General features: G+C 48.2%; 1 protein-coding gene across 1 annotated transcript in view; it reads right to left on the reverse strand.

Annotated features, from left to right (window-relative positions):
- Positions 1-9,435: 9,435 nt before the first annotated feature.
- LSS (lanosterol synthase) overlaps positions 9,436-17,054 on the reverse strand; it is a 968,970-nt gene continuing 961,351 nt past the window's right edge. Inside the window, exon 22 of the mRNA XM_030210819.1 lies at positions 9,436-10,016. Within this exon, the coding sequence (XP_030066679.1) occupies positions 9,879-10,016 (138 nt within the window). The 3' untranslated portion in view covers positions 9,436-9,878. The remainder of the gene's footprint in view (positions 10,017-17,054) is intronic.

Genomic DNA, 17,054 nt, shown 5'->3' on the forward strand with positions numbered 1-17,054 from the left:
CGGGTATCCTGCTGGAGGCAGTAATGTGATGTGAATGTGTGGACAGATGACCACGTTGCAGCCTTGCAAATCTCTTCAATAGTGGCTGACTTCAAGTGAGTCACCGACGCTGCAATGGCTGTGACACTATGAGCCATGACATGACCCTCAAGAGTCAGCCCAGCCTGGGCGTAAGTGAAGGAAATGCAATCTGCTAGCCAACTGGAGATGGTGCGTTTCCCGACAGCGACCCCTTTCCTATTGGGGTCAAAAGAAATAAACAATTGGGCGGACTGTCTGTGGGGCTGTGTCCGCTCCAGATAGAAGGCCAACGCTCTCTTGCAGTCCAATGTGTGCAACTGACGTTCAGCAGGGTGGGTATGCGGTCTGGGAAAGAATGTTGGCAAGACAATTGACTGGTTAAGATGGAACTCCGACACCACCTTCGGCAGGAACTTAGGGTGAGTGCAGAGCACTACTCTGTTATGATGAAATTTAGTGTACGGAGCATGAGTTACCAAGGGCTTGAAGCTCACTGACCCTACGAGCTGAAGTAACTGCCACCAAGAAAATGACCTTCCAGGTCAAGTACTTCAGATGGCAGGAATTCAGTGGCTCAAAAGGAGGTTTCATCAGCTGGGTGAGGACGACGTTCAGATCCCATGACACTGCAGGAGGCTTGACAGGGGGCTTTGACAAAAGCAAGCCTCTCATGAATCGAACGACTAAAGGCTCTCCAGAGATGGCTTTACCCTCCACACAATAATGGTAAGCACTAATTGCACTAAGGTGATTCCTTACGGAGTTGGTCTTGAGGCCAGACTCTGATAAGTGCAGAAGGTATTCAAGCAGGTTCTGTGTAGGGCAAGAACGAGGTGCTAGGGCCTTGCTCTCACACCAAACGACAAACCTCCTCCACTTGAAAAAATAACTCTTTTTAGTGGAATCCTTCCTAGAGGCAAGCAAGACATGGGAGACACCCTCAGACAGACCCAACGAAGCGAAGTCTACGCCCTCAACATCCAGGCCGTGAGAGCCAGAGACTGAAGGTTGGGATGCAGCAACGCTCCGTCGTTCTGCGAAATGAGAGTCGGAAAACACTCCAATCTCCACGGTTCTTCGGAGGACAACTCCAGAAGAAGAGGGAACCAGATCTGACGGGGCCAAAAGGGCGCGATCAGAATCATGGTGCCGCGGTCTTGCTTGAGCTCCAGTAAGGTCTTCCCCACTAAAGGTATGGGAGGATAAGCATACAGGAGGCCGGTCCCCCAATGAAGGAGAAAAGCATCCGACGCTAGCCTGCCATGTATTTGAAGTCTGGAACAGAACAGAGGCAGCTTGTGGTTGGTCTGAGAGGCGAAAAGGTCCACAGAGGGGGTGCCCCACTCTTGGAAGATCTTGCGTACCACTCTGGAATGGAGCGACCACTCGTGCGGTTGCATGACTCTGCTCAGTCTGTCGGCCAGACTGTTGTTTACGCCTGCCAGGTATGTGGCTTGGAGGAGCATGCTGAACTGGCAAGCCCAACGCCACATCCCGACGGCTTCCTGACACAGGGGGCGAGATCCGGTGCCTCCCTGCTTGTTGATGTAATACATTGCAACCTGATTGTCTGTCCGAATTTGGATAATTTGACAGGACAGCCGATCTCTGAAAGCCTTCAGTGTGTTCCAGACCGCTCAGAGCTCCAGGAGGTTGATCTGAAGATCTTTTTCCTGGAGGGACCACAGTCCCTGGGTGTGAAGCCCATCGACATGAGCTCCCCACCCCAGGCGAGATGCATCCATCGTTAGCACTTTCGTGGGCTGTGGAATTTGAAATGGATGTCCCAGGGTCAAATTGGTCCGAATGGTCCACCAGTGCAGTGAAGTGCGGCAACTGGTGGAGAGGCGGATGACATCTTCTAGATTCCCGGTGGCTTGAAACCACTGGGGAGTTAGGGTCCATTGAGCAGATCTCATGTGAAGACGAGCCATGGGAGTCACATGAACTGTGGAGGCCATATGACCCAGAAGTCTCAACATCTGCCGAGCTGTGATCTGCTGAGACGCTCTGGTCCGGGAAGCCAGGGACAGGAGGTTGTTGGCCCTCGCTTCAGGAAGAAAGGCCTGAGCCGTCTGAGTATTCAGCAGAGCTCCTATGAATTCCAGAGACTGGGCTGGCTGGAGATGGGGCTTTGGGTAATTTATCATAAACCCCAGCAGCTCCAGGAGGTAAATAGTGCACTGCATGGACCGGAGAGCTGCTGCCTCTGAGGTGTTCTTGACCAGCCAATCATCGAGATATGGGAACACATGCACTCCCAGCTTGCGTAGATACGCCGCAACAACCACGAGGCACTTGGTGAACAACCGTGGGGCAGAGGCGAGCCCAAAAGGGCAGCACACAATATTGAAAATGCCGTGTGCCCAGACAGAATCTGAGATACTGTCTGTGAGCTGGCAGTATCGGGATGTGGGTGTATGCATCCTTTAAATCCAGGGAACATAGCCAATCGTTTTTCTGAATCATTGGCAGAAGGGTGCCCAAGGAAAGCATCCTGAACGTTTCTTTGACCAGGAATTTGTTCAGGCCTCTCAGGTCTAGGATGGGGCGCATCCCCCCTGTTTTCTTTTCCACAAGGAAGTACCTGGAATAGAATCCCTGCCCTTCCTGCCCGGGTGGCACGGGCTCGACCGCATTGGCGCTGAGAAGGGCGGAGAGTTCCTCTGCAAGTACTCGCTTGTGCTGGGAGCTGAAGGACTGAGCTCCCGGAGGACAATTTGGTGGAGGGGAGACCAAATTCAGGGCGTATCCGCACCGCACTATTTGGAGAACCCACTGGTCGGAGGTTATAAGAGGCCATCTTTGGTGAAAAAATTTTAACCTCCCTCCGACTGGCAGATCGTCCGGTACGGACACTTTGATGGCGGCTATGTTCCCATGGATCCAGTCAAAAGCCCGTCCCCGACTTTTGCTGTGGAGGCGCAGGGGGCTGCTTAGGCGCACGCTGTTGACGGGAACGAGCGCGCTGGGACTGTCCCTGTGCCTGATGAGGCCTTCGGGCCGGCTGGGTGTACCTACGCTTGTTACAGGCGTAGGGTGCAGCCTGCCTGGCCCGGGAAAAACGGCCACCTGCTGAGGTGGATGCTGAAGGCGCCCGGTGGGAGAGCTTGTCGAGGGCGGTTTCCCGCTGATGTTGGTCCACCAACTGCTGGACCTTCTCACCAAAAATGTTACCCCCCCGGCAAGGGACATCGGCCAGTCTCTGCTGGGTGCGGTTGTTCAGGTCAGAGGCACGCAGCCATGAGAGCCTGCGCATCACTATACCTTGGGCCGCAGCACGAGATGCCACGTCACAGGTGTCATATATACCCCTGGACAGGAACTTTCTGCACGCCTTCAGCTGCCTGACCACCTCCTGAAAAGGCCTGGACTGCTCCGGGGGGAGCTTGTTGACCAGGTCCGCCAGTTGCTTCACATTATTCCGCATGTGGATGCTCGTGTAGAGCTGGTAAGACTGGATGCGGGTCACGAGCATGGAAGATTGGTAGGCCTTCCTCCCAAACGAGTCCAGAGTGCGAGACTCCTGCCCCGGAGGCGCCGAGGCGGTATCCCTCGAACTCCGTGCCCTCTTGAGAGCAGAGTCCATGACCGCCGAGTCATGAGGCAATTGGGGCCGCATTAACTCTGGGTCCGAGTGGATCCTGTATTGGGACTCCGCTTTCTTGGGGATGGTGGGGTTGGATAATGGTCTCAACCAGTTCCAAAGCAGTGTCTCTTTAAGGACATTGTGCAACGGTACAGTGGAGGACTCTCTAGGTGGTGATGGATAGTCGAGGACCTAGAGCATCTCAGCCCTCGGCTCATCCACAGAGACCACAGGAAAGGGAATGCAAATAGACATATCCCTGACGAAGGAGGCAAAGGAGAGGCTCTCAGGTGGCGAGAGCTTTCTCTCTGGTGAAGGAGTGGGGTCGGAGGGAAGGCCCACAGACTCCTCTGAGGAGAAATATCTGGGGTCCTCCTCCTCCCCCCACGAGGCCTCTTCCTCGGTGTCGGACATGAGCTCCTGCAGTTCAGTCCTCAACCGGGCCCGGCTCGACGTCGAGGCACCGAGGCCTCGATGGCGTCGTCGAGCGGTGGACTCCCACGCCGGCGGGGATGAAGCTCCCTCCATCGACGTCGACTCCACCTGCTTGGCGGTCGAGACGGCGTCGGAGGCCTCGGCACCGGGCTAGAGCACACCGGTGCCGCCATCAACGGCGCCGAGGGCGCAAGCACCCCTGGCGCTGGCACAGTCTGGCGCATCAGCCCTTCCAGGATCCCCGGAAGGATGGCTCGGAGGCACTCGTCCAGGCCCGCTGTCGGGAAAGGCGAGGGGGCCGGTAGAGGCGTCGGTGCTGGAAGCTGTTCGGGTCCAGGAGACTGCACCAAAGTGCTGGCACCCTGACGTGGCGGTACCTCTACTACAGAGGGGGACCTCTCCTCTCGACGCTGCCGCTTCCTCGGCGTCTAGTCATCCCTGGCGCCGGGAGCCGGATGCGTCGTGGGCGACCGATGACGGTGCTTCTTCGCCTTTTTGCGGTGCCCGTCATCGGCGCTCGGTGGAACCGACAAGGAGGAAGACGATCCCCCTCGGCCTCGAGGGATCGGGTCCGACAGGGTTCGGTCCCGAGGGCCCTGGGTAGAGGGAGTGACCGGGGCCGATTGCCCACGCGGCCTCTCACCCCTGCCTTCACCGGAGGACCGGCGGGCCGACGGGACCTGTGCTCCTGGGGTCGATGCCATCGGTGCCGATTTCGTGGACATCGATACCGGTACCGAAGGACTGGCTGTTGATACCGATGCCGTCGAAGTTCCAAAAAGACGGTCCCGAAGAACTTGCCTCGCTACCTGTGTCCGTTTCCGGAGACCGAGACACAAAGTACACGTCTTGGTATCGTGCTCCGGCCCGAGGCACTGGAGGCACCAAGCGTGAGTGTCGGTCTGCGAGATATGCCGGCCGCACCGACCACACTTTTTAAATCCACTCGGGACCTTCGAGGACATCGACGGAAAAATTGCGTCGGCGAAGTCAAAGTCGTCGATGGTGGTGGTAAAAATCACACCTTCGAAAATAAATCGACCGCGCGGCCACAAGGCTGCAACGCGACGCCCCCGCTAAGATACGAGGGAAAACAAAGTTAGCGGTTTTTTTTGTTTTTTTTAAACTAAAAGATAAAACGGAGAATAAACGAAAAAAGAGAAAATTTTGCGGCGAAAGCACGATCTGGTTTCCGGGGCTGACAGAGAGAGAGACGAACGCGGCTCTCTCCAGCGCAGAAAAGAAAAGACTGAGCGGGAATGGTCACGCACGGGCGGGAAGGCGGCCGCGCATGCGCGGTGGGCGTGCCCTGCGTGTGGGACCGCCCGCGAAGTTTTCTTCCGGTTGGTGGGGGCTGCCGTGGACGTCAACCCAGTCGTGATAACAAGCAGCCTGCTTGTCCTCGGAGAAATACCGAATACACTGCAAGAAAACTTTCACTTGCTAACCTTCAATCTCACTAATTAGAGTGGTACTTGTAACTTTTCAAATTTGGGTTGGGCCACCCTTCGCTCCCCTAGAGTAGATTTATGGTGATGCACAAGTAAATAGGGTATTTTTATCCAAATTTTACAAAGCTTTTGAAACTGGCACTTACTCTGTGAGAGATCTTTTTCTGCCATGAGACGTATACGAAACTGGCTGAGATCCACAATGGGTCAGGAAAGACTGACAACTTTATGTTTACTGAACATTGAAAGTGATCTTGTGGGAGATATTAACCCTGAGCAGATCATTGACACCTATGATGCGAAGTCTAGTCGCCGGATGTTACTTCACTAATGAGACTATTTCATTTTGGGATTTTCCATGGATAGAAATAGCAGTGTTTAATAATTGATAACATTTTTGAATAGTATACACATTGGTTAGTATACACTTTGAGCAACCACTTTTTTTGACATATGATACATATGTAATATCTAGACTGGATGGACTGTACAGGTCTTTCTCTGCCGTTATCTACTATGTTATGTTACATTTAATAAAAGTTGTTAATTGTAACTTTTATTTTTACTTATTTTTTTCTGTGTGTTGTCAGACAATTATGGATGTAAGCCCCACCCCGGCCCGCCCCTAACCCCACCATGCCCCGCCCCCTTTGGCCTCCACAAACAGTTGGGCCACTGACCGCCTATGGTGGGACACTTGAATCCTCCCCCCTGGGCACTCCACTCCTTGATTCTAATCTGTCCTCATTTACATATCGTAAAACTCCCCACAACTTATATAAAATTATTGAACTTTGGGAATTCCCTACCCCACCCCAACTATTCCCCCCCTTCCTACTAACCCGCTCCGTCCCCTTGGTCCTCAGGGAAAGAAGTAAGGCCACCCGTTGTGCCTGGCGTCCCCATCCCACCTAGAAACATTAATAGTTATCTACCTAGGAAATAACACTTATATACCAAACCTCTTGATGTCTCGCTTGACTCACTGGTCACAAAACCAGGAGGTTACTGTAAGTCAATTATCTTGTGTTCCGATAAATGGTGCTTAGCTTCCGCCATCGTGTTGAATGTCTGCCAAGTGTCTTGTATCTGTACTCTCAGCTTTGCTGGGTATTGCACTGCAAAGCATATCTTTTTTGCGACTAAAGCTGCACAAAGTGGATGATATTGTCTCCGCCGCTCTTGTACTTCCGTTGAGAAGTCCTGAAAAATTAAGATGTTTTTCCTATTGTATTTGAGCGAGTCTCTCTTGAGTCTAAATCCTTGCAAGCACTGCCATTTCCTCCCCTCCCCCTCCCCCCAGACAGTTTGAACTTCGTGGGTGTGGCTTGGATCTCTTTCAGGGAGAGAAAACTAACAACTTATAGCAGCAGCTTCAGAGAGCATTTTCCATCTCACAGATAGGCTGCACAGAATACCTTTCTCCTGCTTTAGACTTAGCCTGGCCTCAGAATGACATCCTATAGTATATCTCCTATCAAACTGAGCTCTCTTTTTCATCAAGCACTGCCATTTCCTCCCCTCCCCCTCCCCCAGACAGTTTGAACTTCGTGAGTGTGGCTTGGATCTCTTTCAGGGAGAGAAAACTAACAACTTATAGCAGCAGCTTCAGAGAGCATTTTCCATCTCACAGATAGGCTGCACCAGGGGCATATCTGCGTGGGGCCTCAGGGGCCTGGGCCCCCGCAGATTTTGCCCTGGACCCCCCTACCGCCATCAACCCTCCCCCGCTGCCGTTCTTACTTTTGCTGGCGGGGGACCCCAACCCCCGCCAGCCGAGGTCTGCTTCCACCTGCCGCTGCCGTAAAAACTTCTTCTTCAGCCGGCGGGGGACCCCAAACCCCCGCCAGCCGCCCCGCGGTGTTTAAAATTCATCTTCGGCCTCCGTGGCCGTGCTGCTGTGATAGGCGCTGTTGAAATCCACTTCGGAGTCTGATGTCGCAGCACGTACAACGTACAACGACGTCAGACTCCGAAGTGGATTTCAACAGCGCCTATCACAGCAGCACGGCCACGGAGGCCGAAGATGAATTTTAAACACCGCGGGGCGGCTGGCGGGGGTTTGGGGTCCCTCGCCGGCTGAAGAAGAAGTTTTTACGGCAGCGGCAGGTGGAAGCAGACCTCGGCTGGCGGGGGTTGGGGTCCCCCGCCAGCAAAAGTAAGAACGGCAGCGGGGGAGGGTTGGCGGCGGGAGGGGGGGTGGAGAGAGTCATTGGTGGCGGTGGGGGCTCGGCGGCGGCGGCGGGGGGGGGGGCTAAAATGTGCCCCCTCCCTCTGGCTCTGGCCCCCCCTACCGCCGGAGTCCAGATACGCCCCTGGGCTGCACAGAATACCTTCTCCTGCTTTAGACTTAGTCCCGCCCACCCTACCTCTCTACCCACCCACCCCTAGAGTGACGTCTTATATAACCTCCCTATCAACCCACTCATTACTTTTACCTCACCCATTTCTATTCTTCTATCACCTTCTCCCACTACTCCAACCAGAGTTACACCTAATCACACTGACCACCCTTCAACATCTTCAGTCCTTCTGTGACTGTTCTCGTGTGCTTGACTGCTTAAATATTTTAAATTTAAATGCTTTACTTTTTGTCTATTAGATTGTAAGCTCTTTGAGCAGGGACTGTCTTTCTTCTGTGTTTGTACAGCGCTGCGTACACTTTGTAGCGCTCTAGAAATGTTAAATAGTAGTAGTAGTGATGGCAAATAAAGAAGATTTCTCTCTCATTCTGGTGTGTGGTGTTTGACTCCTGAAGTACCACAGATTCTGCTAACAATAGTGGTAATTCCTGCAACAGTAGTAGTAATACTTCTACTTTATGTCTGTAATTTAAAATCTTTGCCACAACAACGTGTGGTCTGTTTTGATTCTCCATTTTCCGACCTACGCGGTAGGCCCTCTCTATTATCAAGGTGCCCATGGTGTTTGTTATGGCTAGTTCTTTGGATAGCCAATTTTCCAGCCATACCTCCAAGTTTCATTCAGGAAGGGATTCATCCAGCCCCACAATGCGAATGTTGTTCCGACGTGCGTGGTTTTCAATATCTTCTAACTTGCTCGGCTGCTCGTTTAGTTGTTGTTTTGTTGCGGCGATGTCAGGGCCATAGCCTCGGGTATCGTCCTCTAGTGCTGTTATCCGGACCTCTGCGTCCGCAACTTGCATTTGTAATCCTTCGAGCCGCGAGTTAAATCCCTCCAGTTTGTGGTCTAAAGCCACCCATTTGGGTTCCCAGGCTTTTGTGACGGCCGCGGTCAGTTGGTCTAACTGTGCGTCGTGAATTCTTTTGGCGCCGTCTCCACTTCGTCGGCCATCTTGGGCTCACCTCCGCTCTATTTCGTTTTGTCTTTTTTAGCAGTTCGTTGCGCCATTTCTGTCGGAGTACTTCTCAAATATTTGTCCATATAGGTGAGTTAATTCGAGCCGGCGATAAGGTATGGTGTATTTCCAAGATTTCTCAGTGTGACGGGATGGGGGCTCCGGAGCTCTCGCCAGCTGCTGCTACCTAGCTCATGGCACCCACGTGGTCTTCTTGGTTTGATTTAAATAGCAATGATCAGCAGGCTAAATATTGGGCAGAAGATGCCTCTATGAGATAAGAATAGAAATTGAGCTCTACTGAAATACTTGCTTAGCATTATATTAAGTGGGATTTAAGACCAAGAGTAATTATGGAATATTTCCAGAAGAGCCTCCTCTACTGAAGAATTGTGTAAAACTTCAGAGAGGCAGCATACTACACCTGCCTTTCCAGTTCACTGAAGGACAGTCCAAAGTGCCTTACAGCAAGTCAGGAGGTTAAAGAACCAAACAGGAACCCCCCCCCCCCCCCCCCCCAAAAAAAAAAAAAAAAACAACCTGAATGGGTTTGTTTGGCTAATTTAGGGTGTTAGCAGGACAAGTTTGCAGAGCTGAAATTTTTTCCTCTTTCCTCCCCTCTCCCCTGCTGCTAAATGAGCAAATCATTCCCTGAACAAACTTTAAAGGGACAGAATGTTACAGAGAACATGGTGTTCCCGATACATTGGACAGTGCTATCTGGCTAAAGTTGGCCAAACAAATCTGGTTGAACTCTACACTTGTTCTACAGTGATCTGAATAAATTTATTTGGGTATATTCAGCAGAAAACTTCTCTGAACACACTTTGACTAATGCGCATTTTACAGTTTCAAATGGGCATCTTCACATGGACTTGGGATACCTGCGATGCACAGCTTCACACTTCTTGCCTTCTCTCAGTTTTGTTCATATAAAATCATATATATATGCTGATATAGGAATGAAAACCCATAGATCAAGTTATGCTAGCAGTCTGATGGAGGGATGATGCTTGAATTGCTAAAACCAGTCCCTTATAGGCATTTCCACATATCACAAGTGTCAGATCTTCAGCTTGCCAGCGAGAGGGCTCTCAGGATAAAGATGAGAAAAACGCCCTAGCACCCAGATAGGGAAGACATTTCGGTAGGAAGTATAGCTGATTGCGCAACTCTTGTTAAAGACGCCAGAAATGTTTTCCTGTGGGATAAGAAAGAAAAAGCATTAAAGACATGAGTTGATAAGAGTAAACTAGGACACAAACACAAGTTTGGATAGCTCAGCAGTCTTGCCGAAATCCAAATACACTACATCTAGCACTTTCCCTTTACCACTTAGGCAAAGAAATTGAAAAGATTCGTCTGACTAAACCAAACTCTGCTAAAACCATGTTGCTTGGTTCTTTAGTCTATCAGATTTCAGAAACTGCGCTACTCCTTTGGTAAAGTCTGCTGCCCCATGAGAGCTGTATGGTTCACTACTTAATATTGAAGCCCACATTATCCTAAATAGTCAAATATCCTCTCATCTATGACTAAAGGGTCAAATTCTATTCACCTTATAACATGCTTGTTCTTGTTTAAATATGAAGATTTTTTTCTTTTGTGATTGTAAAAATAAAATCAAACAACCTAGTTATAATTAGCTAGCTTTAAAACTTAAATGTCTGTTGTATAGAAAAGAGCACACTGTTTTCTGTCAATGAAGCACACCACATATAACTTTATAGCTGGAAATAGTGTGAGAAAGTGCAAGGCTCTACGCTATAGGGCTTTATTATATCCTAACTGCATTAATCCCTTGACAGAAAGTTCTAGTAAATCTCTATTAATAAATTCCTAATCTAACCCCTTAACACTACTTTTCAAATTTTAACTTTGTTAAGTATTTTCCACTTTCTTTAATAACTATATAATTGGAAAAGATATTGACAGCAAACTAAGGGGCCCTTTTACTAAAGCTTAACGCGTGCTAATTGAATTGGCACACACTAAGACGCCCATTTTATACCTATGGACTTCTTAACTTTCAGCACATGCTAATTCCGTTAGTGCACGCTAAGCTTTAGAAAAAGAGCCCCTAAAAGTAAGAAACCACCATCAGTATCCACATACAGCAGAACAAATGCTCACCGTACAAGCAGCTATATACTCAGTTAAGTGCCATTCTATGTTTAAAGACAACATTATAGAAGTTAAGCTATATAACAAATATTCAGAGAAACAATAAAAAGGACTGAAAAAATTTCAAATAAACAGGAGGTTTTTTAGACCTATGAGGTTTGCCCAGCTACTGTGGAATACTACAAACTCCAGAGGCTGAGCTTCTGAGGTCTTTTTCCTCTCCTATTACAACATTTATTTATTTAGATTTTGTTCACACCTTTTTCAGTAGTAGCTCAAGGTGAGTTACATTCAGGTACACTGGATATTTCTCTGTCCCAGGAGGGCTCACAATCTAAGTTTGTACCTGAGGCAATGGAAGGTTAAGTGACTTGCCCAAGATCACAAGGAGCAGCAGTGAGATTTGAACTAGCCACCTCTGGATTACAAGACTAATGCTCTAACCTCTAGGCCACTCCTCTACTCCCACTGGGCCACTTCTCCACTCCAGATGGTGGTGGTTAATAGAATTCACTCAAAGGAAGGAACAGTGAGCAGCGGAGTGCCTCAAGGATCAGTGCTAATTTGTAAGCAACATTGCTGAAGGGTTAGAAGGTAAGGTTTGCCTTTTTGCAAATGATACCAAGATTTCTAACAGAGCGGACAACCCGGAGGGCATGGAAAACATGAAAAAGGATCTGCAAAAGTTAGAATGGCCTAATGTTTTGGCAATTAAAATTCAATGCAGAGTGATGCACTAAGGAAGTAGAAATCCAAGGAAGATGTGTTAGATGGTGAGAAGGGAGACATGTGTTAGGTGGTGAGGCTGATATGCAGACAGGGAGAGGGACCTTGGGGTGATAGTATGGCGACGAAACAGTATGACAAGGCGGTGGCCATAGCCAGAAGGATGCTAGACTGTATAGGAAGATGTGTAACCAGCAGAAGAAAGGAGGTGTTGATGCCCCTGTACAAGTCAGGGGTGAGGCCCCACCTTGAGAATTGTGTTCAGTTTTGGAGGCCATACCTTGCTAAAGATGTAAGACTATACATAGTATATAAAGTAAAATCAATATTGCTTGCTATTAAAGAATGCAAAATAAATAGGAAGACATATTTTTTCACTCAAAGAATAGTTAAGCTCTAGAACTTGCTGCCGGAGGATGTAGTAACAGCGATTAGCATATCTGGATTTAAAAAAAGGTTTGGACAAGTTCCTGGAGGAAACGTCCATAGTCTGTTATTGAGATGGACATGGGGGAAGCCACTGCATGCCCCTGGAATTGATAGCAAGGAATGTTGCTACTATTTGGGTTTCTGCCAGGTGACCTGGATTGGCCACTTGTTGGGAAGCAGGATACTGGGCTAGATGGACCACTGGTCTGACCCTGTATGGCTATTCTTATGTTCTTAAGAGCATCTGGATCAAGCCAACAAAACAGAAGGTGAGGCCTCTGTAACCTTCTAGAAGAAATTCGCTCCTTAAAGGAAATGATACTTGAAAATAAAGAAGACTTACAGGAGATAAAAGAAGACTTATCTACTATAATAAAAAGCACCTCCAACGTTCTGAAGCTGACTCCATGGCTTCAGTGAAGGGTTCGTAGGGTTCGTAAGTGTGTCACATCTCTCTCTGACCCACCCTCGCGACAAAACGTGATGACGTCGAGGGCGAGTAATTAGAAGGCATGGCTGGAGGGGGGGCCAAGAGAGAGAGGAGAATCGCTGGGTGGCTGGAGGGGGGCAGGGGAGAGAGGACAATCACACATACTCTCTCTCTCACAGACACACTCGCACCCAGTCTCACTCTCTCTCTGTCACACACACACTCGCACGGTGTTGCCAACCAGGCATGGGGGGGGGGGGGGGGAGAGGCAGGGGGTCCTGAGACCAAAGAGGAGGGGATCCTGAGACCAGAGGGGGGAGGGGTCCTCATACCAGAGGGGGAGGGGGTCCTGAGACCACAGAGGGAGGGGGGAGGTATCTCTGTCACACACACACTCTCTCCCTCACACACACACTCTCTCAGTGTCTTTCTCTCACTCTCACACAGTCTCTCACACTGTATCACATTCTCTATGTGTCACACAGTCACTCTCACACACTCTCGGTCTCACACAGAGTCTGTGTATCGCACACATACTCTCTCACACCCCGCAGAAGCAAATGGAACGGGAGAGGAGCACAGCCAGGAGAAACAAAGAATGTAAGGCTGAAAACAAACTCTGTCTCACACAGCGATACACTGATGCAGCCTCAGAGTTTGCAAACACTGCTCCCACCTCTGATACTCTACACCAGCTGACGTAAAGGGAAGGGAGAGGAGGACAGCGAGGAGAAACAAAGCAGGTAGCCCACCAAGCCACACCCCCCTAACGACTCACTCACTGAGGCAGGATGAGTGATAGAAAAATAAAACCCCGCTGAAGCAAACGGAAGGGAGAGGACCACAGCCAGGAAAAACAAAGAAGCTAAGGCTGTAAAACAACGCTGTTTCACAGAGCAATAGACTGCACACCCTGCCCCCACCTCTGATAATCAAATCCTTTACAAAACATTGATAGCAGAAGGTCATTACCTTGCTAGCGCCCATTTCATTTCAGTCAGAAACGGGCCTTTTTTACTAGTACTTTATATATCCAAACCTGTGTGGATAGTGTATTCTTTGGGAACCCACTGCCTCTGTGAACTGGACCCGGGACCAACCCTAGACAACGATTGCTGACATTTGGGGAGCTTGTCTCGGTTTCGCTAGAGGATCTCCAGCTGGGTAAGTAAGAAAATTTCTTTTTGCTCTCTGCATGCTTGCATATGTACTTCTAGCCTTGTTAGGGGGATTGAAAGTTGAAGTAATTTAATGCTGTGTTTGGGGCTGCTCAGAAAAGACTGATAGATCTTCCAACTTTATTGGAAGGGGTACCAAGTTAAACAGTCCCACATTTTTAAACACTACATATCTGTCTTTGGTAATCACTTAATGTACTGTCACTTTGAACTATTTCTCTATTCGGCTAGTCTCTTGGTGAAAGTCAGCTCAGTCTGACAGGAACTGACAGTTGGCATATCTAATCTTTTAACACCTGCCTATAATCTATATTCATTCTGCACTGTCTCTCCAGTCCCTCTCCTTTATAAAGAGGGCTTTTCCAAATCCAAGAGCCACACAGAGCTAGTTCCATATATGTATATTTATAAAGAAACTAGCCAGGCCCCAGTACCAATAAAAGTATTTTTCAGCAGCCTCAACCATGGACGCTTTTGATCTTAAAGAACTAAAAATAATGGTACAGACTTATTGTAACAAAAAGGGAGGCCCATATGAAGGGGAATTCCCAGAGGATTCCTGGTATAACATTCAAAAACAAATGGTACACCATTCCCAAGAGTTCAAAAAGAAAACAAATAAACAGAAATGTCTTTTTATACAAGGCCTATGTAGGGGGCTCATTAGTTTGAAACAGAAAAATGCAGAACTGACCACTCAGTGCACTCAGTTAACCAAGGACCTTGAGGAAGCACAAGTGTGCATCTCTATGCAACGGGCACAGGTTGTGCAAGCAACAAATTCCTTCTTTCATGTAAATGAACAATTGGACGAGGCTAAAACAGAATTAAAACATTTAAAAAGTAAATGTGCCTCAAAGGACAAGATTAATACTGTGCACTGGCAGGCCCCAAGTATTTCTCCCTCAGCACCTCCAGCCTATGAAACACCCTACAAGCCAGGTTTTCAATTCACAGAACCACAAAAGCACACAGAAGTGTGTGTAGTGGATTTGAGAAGTGGGGGCAAATCTAAGACTGAAAACACTGACTTAAGCACTCAGACAAGCACAGATGAGGAAACCCCAGGCTCAAGCACTAACCTGAGGGATAGGGAGGATTCTGCAGATACAGAAACCGAGTCCAGTACAGACCCCAGAACATAATAAATACAGATTGGAAATCGTAGATTGTATATTGAGCTTTACTATGCATACTTTGTGAATACAACCTGTCATTGTATGAATAAAAATATATAAAAAATAAAAAAGAAGGTCGGCCCTATGCCTTTTAATATGAATGAATGGTGCAAATGGGCCACTGATATTCTGATTCACTGGGGCCTAGGAAAGTATAAGAGGAAAACGTCTGACTTTGACAGACTTATGCACGTGGCTTTAGGACCCCACTATTTTAAAGTAGGATCTCTCACCCACCCATACCAGTTGGTGAAAAAGGGTCTTGAGCAATTATTTTGCTGTACTCAAATGCAAGCATTTAGAATACTTGCACCCCTGCCAAATGACACACTAGAACAATTTGCGCACAGATTGTGGGTACTGGAGGCAGCCTTTCGAGACCAGGAGGGGTGGCCCAAAATAGAAGATTATGGTCAGAAACATAATAAAGAATTTTTGTTGGAAATCCTATCCCCTGAGATTACTAAACATCTCAGATTGTTTGCTGAGGACCCCAAAGAAACTCCTTTTGACACGTTAATGCTCAGGATTGGATCTGTGTGGAAAACTCAGCCATCCCAGGTAATTACTGTGTCAAAAGTGAGAAAATGGCAAGCAGAAGGGCCAGCCCACAGCAATAGGTCAGGAAACATAGGACAGGCCCCATGGAGAGGGCAGAGCAAAGATAATTTTAGAAATTCCTCAGGCTACATCCCGTTTCATGAACTCAAAGCACAGAGAGATCAGTTAGCACAGCAGCAAATTAAGTGGGAGCAAGATAAATATACTATGCAGCTAGAACTGGACAGAATAAAAAGTGAATTGATAGCTGCCCAGGATAAGCAAGAAAAAAAGGAATAGGGTTGTCCTGATCTCCAGTGTCCAAATATCAAACAATCCCAAGTATTTTGTGCCCAGCCTGACTCCTTTCACTTACCTGAGCATGCACTTCCAGCACCTCAGGAGAGGGGAAAGGAGACAGATTCAGAATATAAATAAGTTTGTGGCACCCTTGATTTTGGACACGTGTGAATGCCCCAATGTGAACAGCAGGATAGGGGGTCAGGATAAATTAGCGCTGATTGACACAGGGACTAGAATCAGTTTTACAAGTAGGGTTTCTCCCACTTCAGACCAGGAAAATGTGCAAACATATAAAATCCAAGGGGTCAATGACACAGTTACCAACTGTGTGGCTATCCCAGTTAAATGGGGTATCCCAGTGCAGATGCAGAGGGAACATGATAATGAAATTTTAGAAACCAATGCTGCCACTATAGTAAGCACAGAAAAGGAAATAATTGGAATTAATGTCCTCAACCAGTTAAATCTGGTAGTGGATATGGCTAATCTTACCTTGTGGCAATGTATTGGATCTCCAAAAATGTCTACAATTTTGGTGCACGAAGCAATGCCCATGCATTTGGCCACACAATGCACAAAAGCTGACCAACAGTATGATCTGAGTGTAATTCCCACAGAGGTTACAGACATCCTTGTCTGGGCACAAGACAAACTAGAATGTGGCAGAATGTCCACAGAAATTCTGTTAGAAGGGGAGGATCCTCTGCCACAAAAGCAATATCCAGTACCTCATCAGGCAATAGAACCCTTAGCTAAGATTATACAGGTACTGGAAGAGAGGGGCATAATTAGACCAATCTCTTCTACATGCAACTCACCAGCATGGCCAATAGTTAAACCAGGAGGCTCCTTTAGACTGACCATAGATTTCCGCGCCCTAAATCAAGTATCCAAATCTGTGGTACTGGTTGCAGCCTCATACCTGGCAATGATCTCTAAAATTAAACCCCAACTGTAAATTTTTTTCTGTCCTAGACATTTCAAATGGGTTTTAGCGCCTGCCCCTGGCCCCAGAATGCCAGTACAAAACAGCATTTCAGTGGCTAAATAAACAGTACGCATGGACTGTGTTACCCCAGGGTTATAAGGATTCTCCATCCATTTTCCACAAATACATGCAGGAAGCCCTAGCCCAGGTGTCTTGTAGAGACTAATATAATCCAATATGTTGATGACATTTTAATTCAATCTGAAACTGAATCTGACCACTGGGCCCATGTAAGAGAGATTTTAAAAGCTCTTTTGGAAGCTGGACTTAAGTGAATCCAGCCAAAGCTCAGCTGTGTAAATCACAGGTTTCCTTTTTAGGAGTCACTATTGGCCAGGAAGGG

Source organism: Microcaecilia unicolor, chromosome 7, assembly GCF_901765095.1.
Source record: "Microcaecilia unicolor chromosome 7, aMicUni1.1, whole genome shotgun sequence".
Classification (NCBI taxonomy): Eukaryota; Metazoa; Chordata; class Amphibia; order Gymnophiona; family Siphonopidae; genus Microcaecilia; species Microcaecilia unicolor.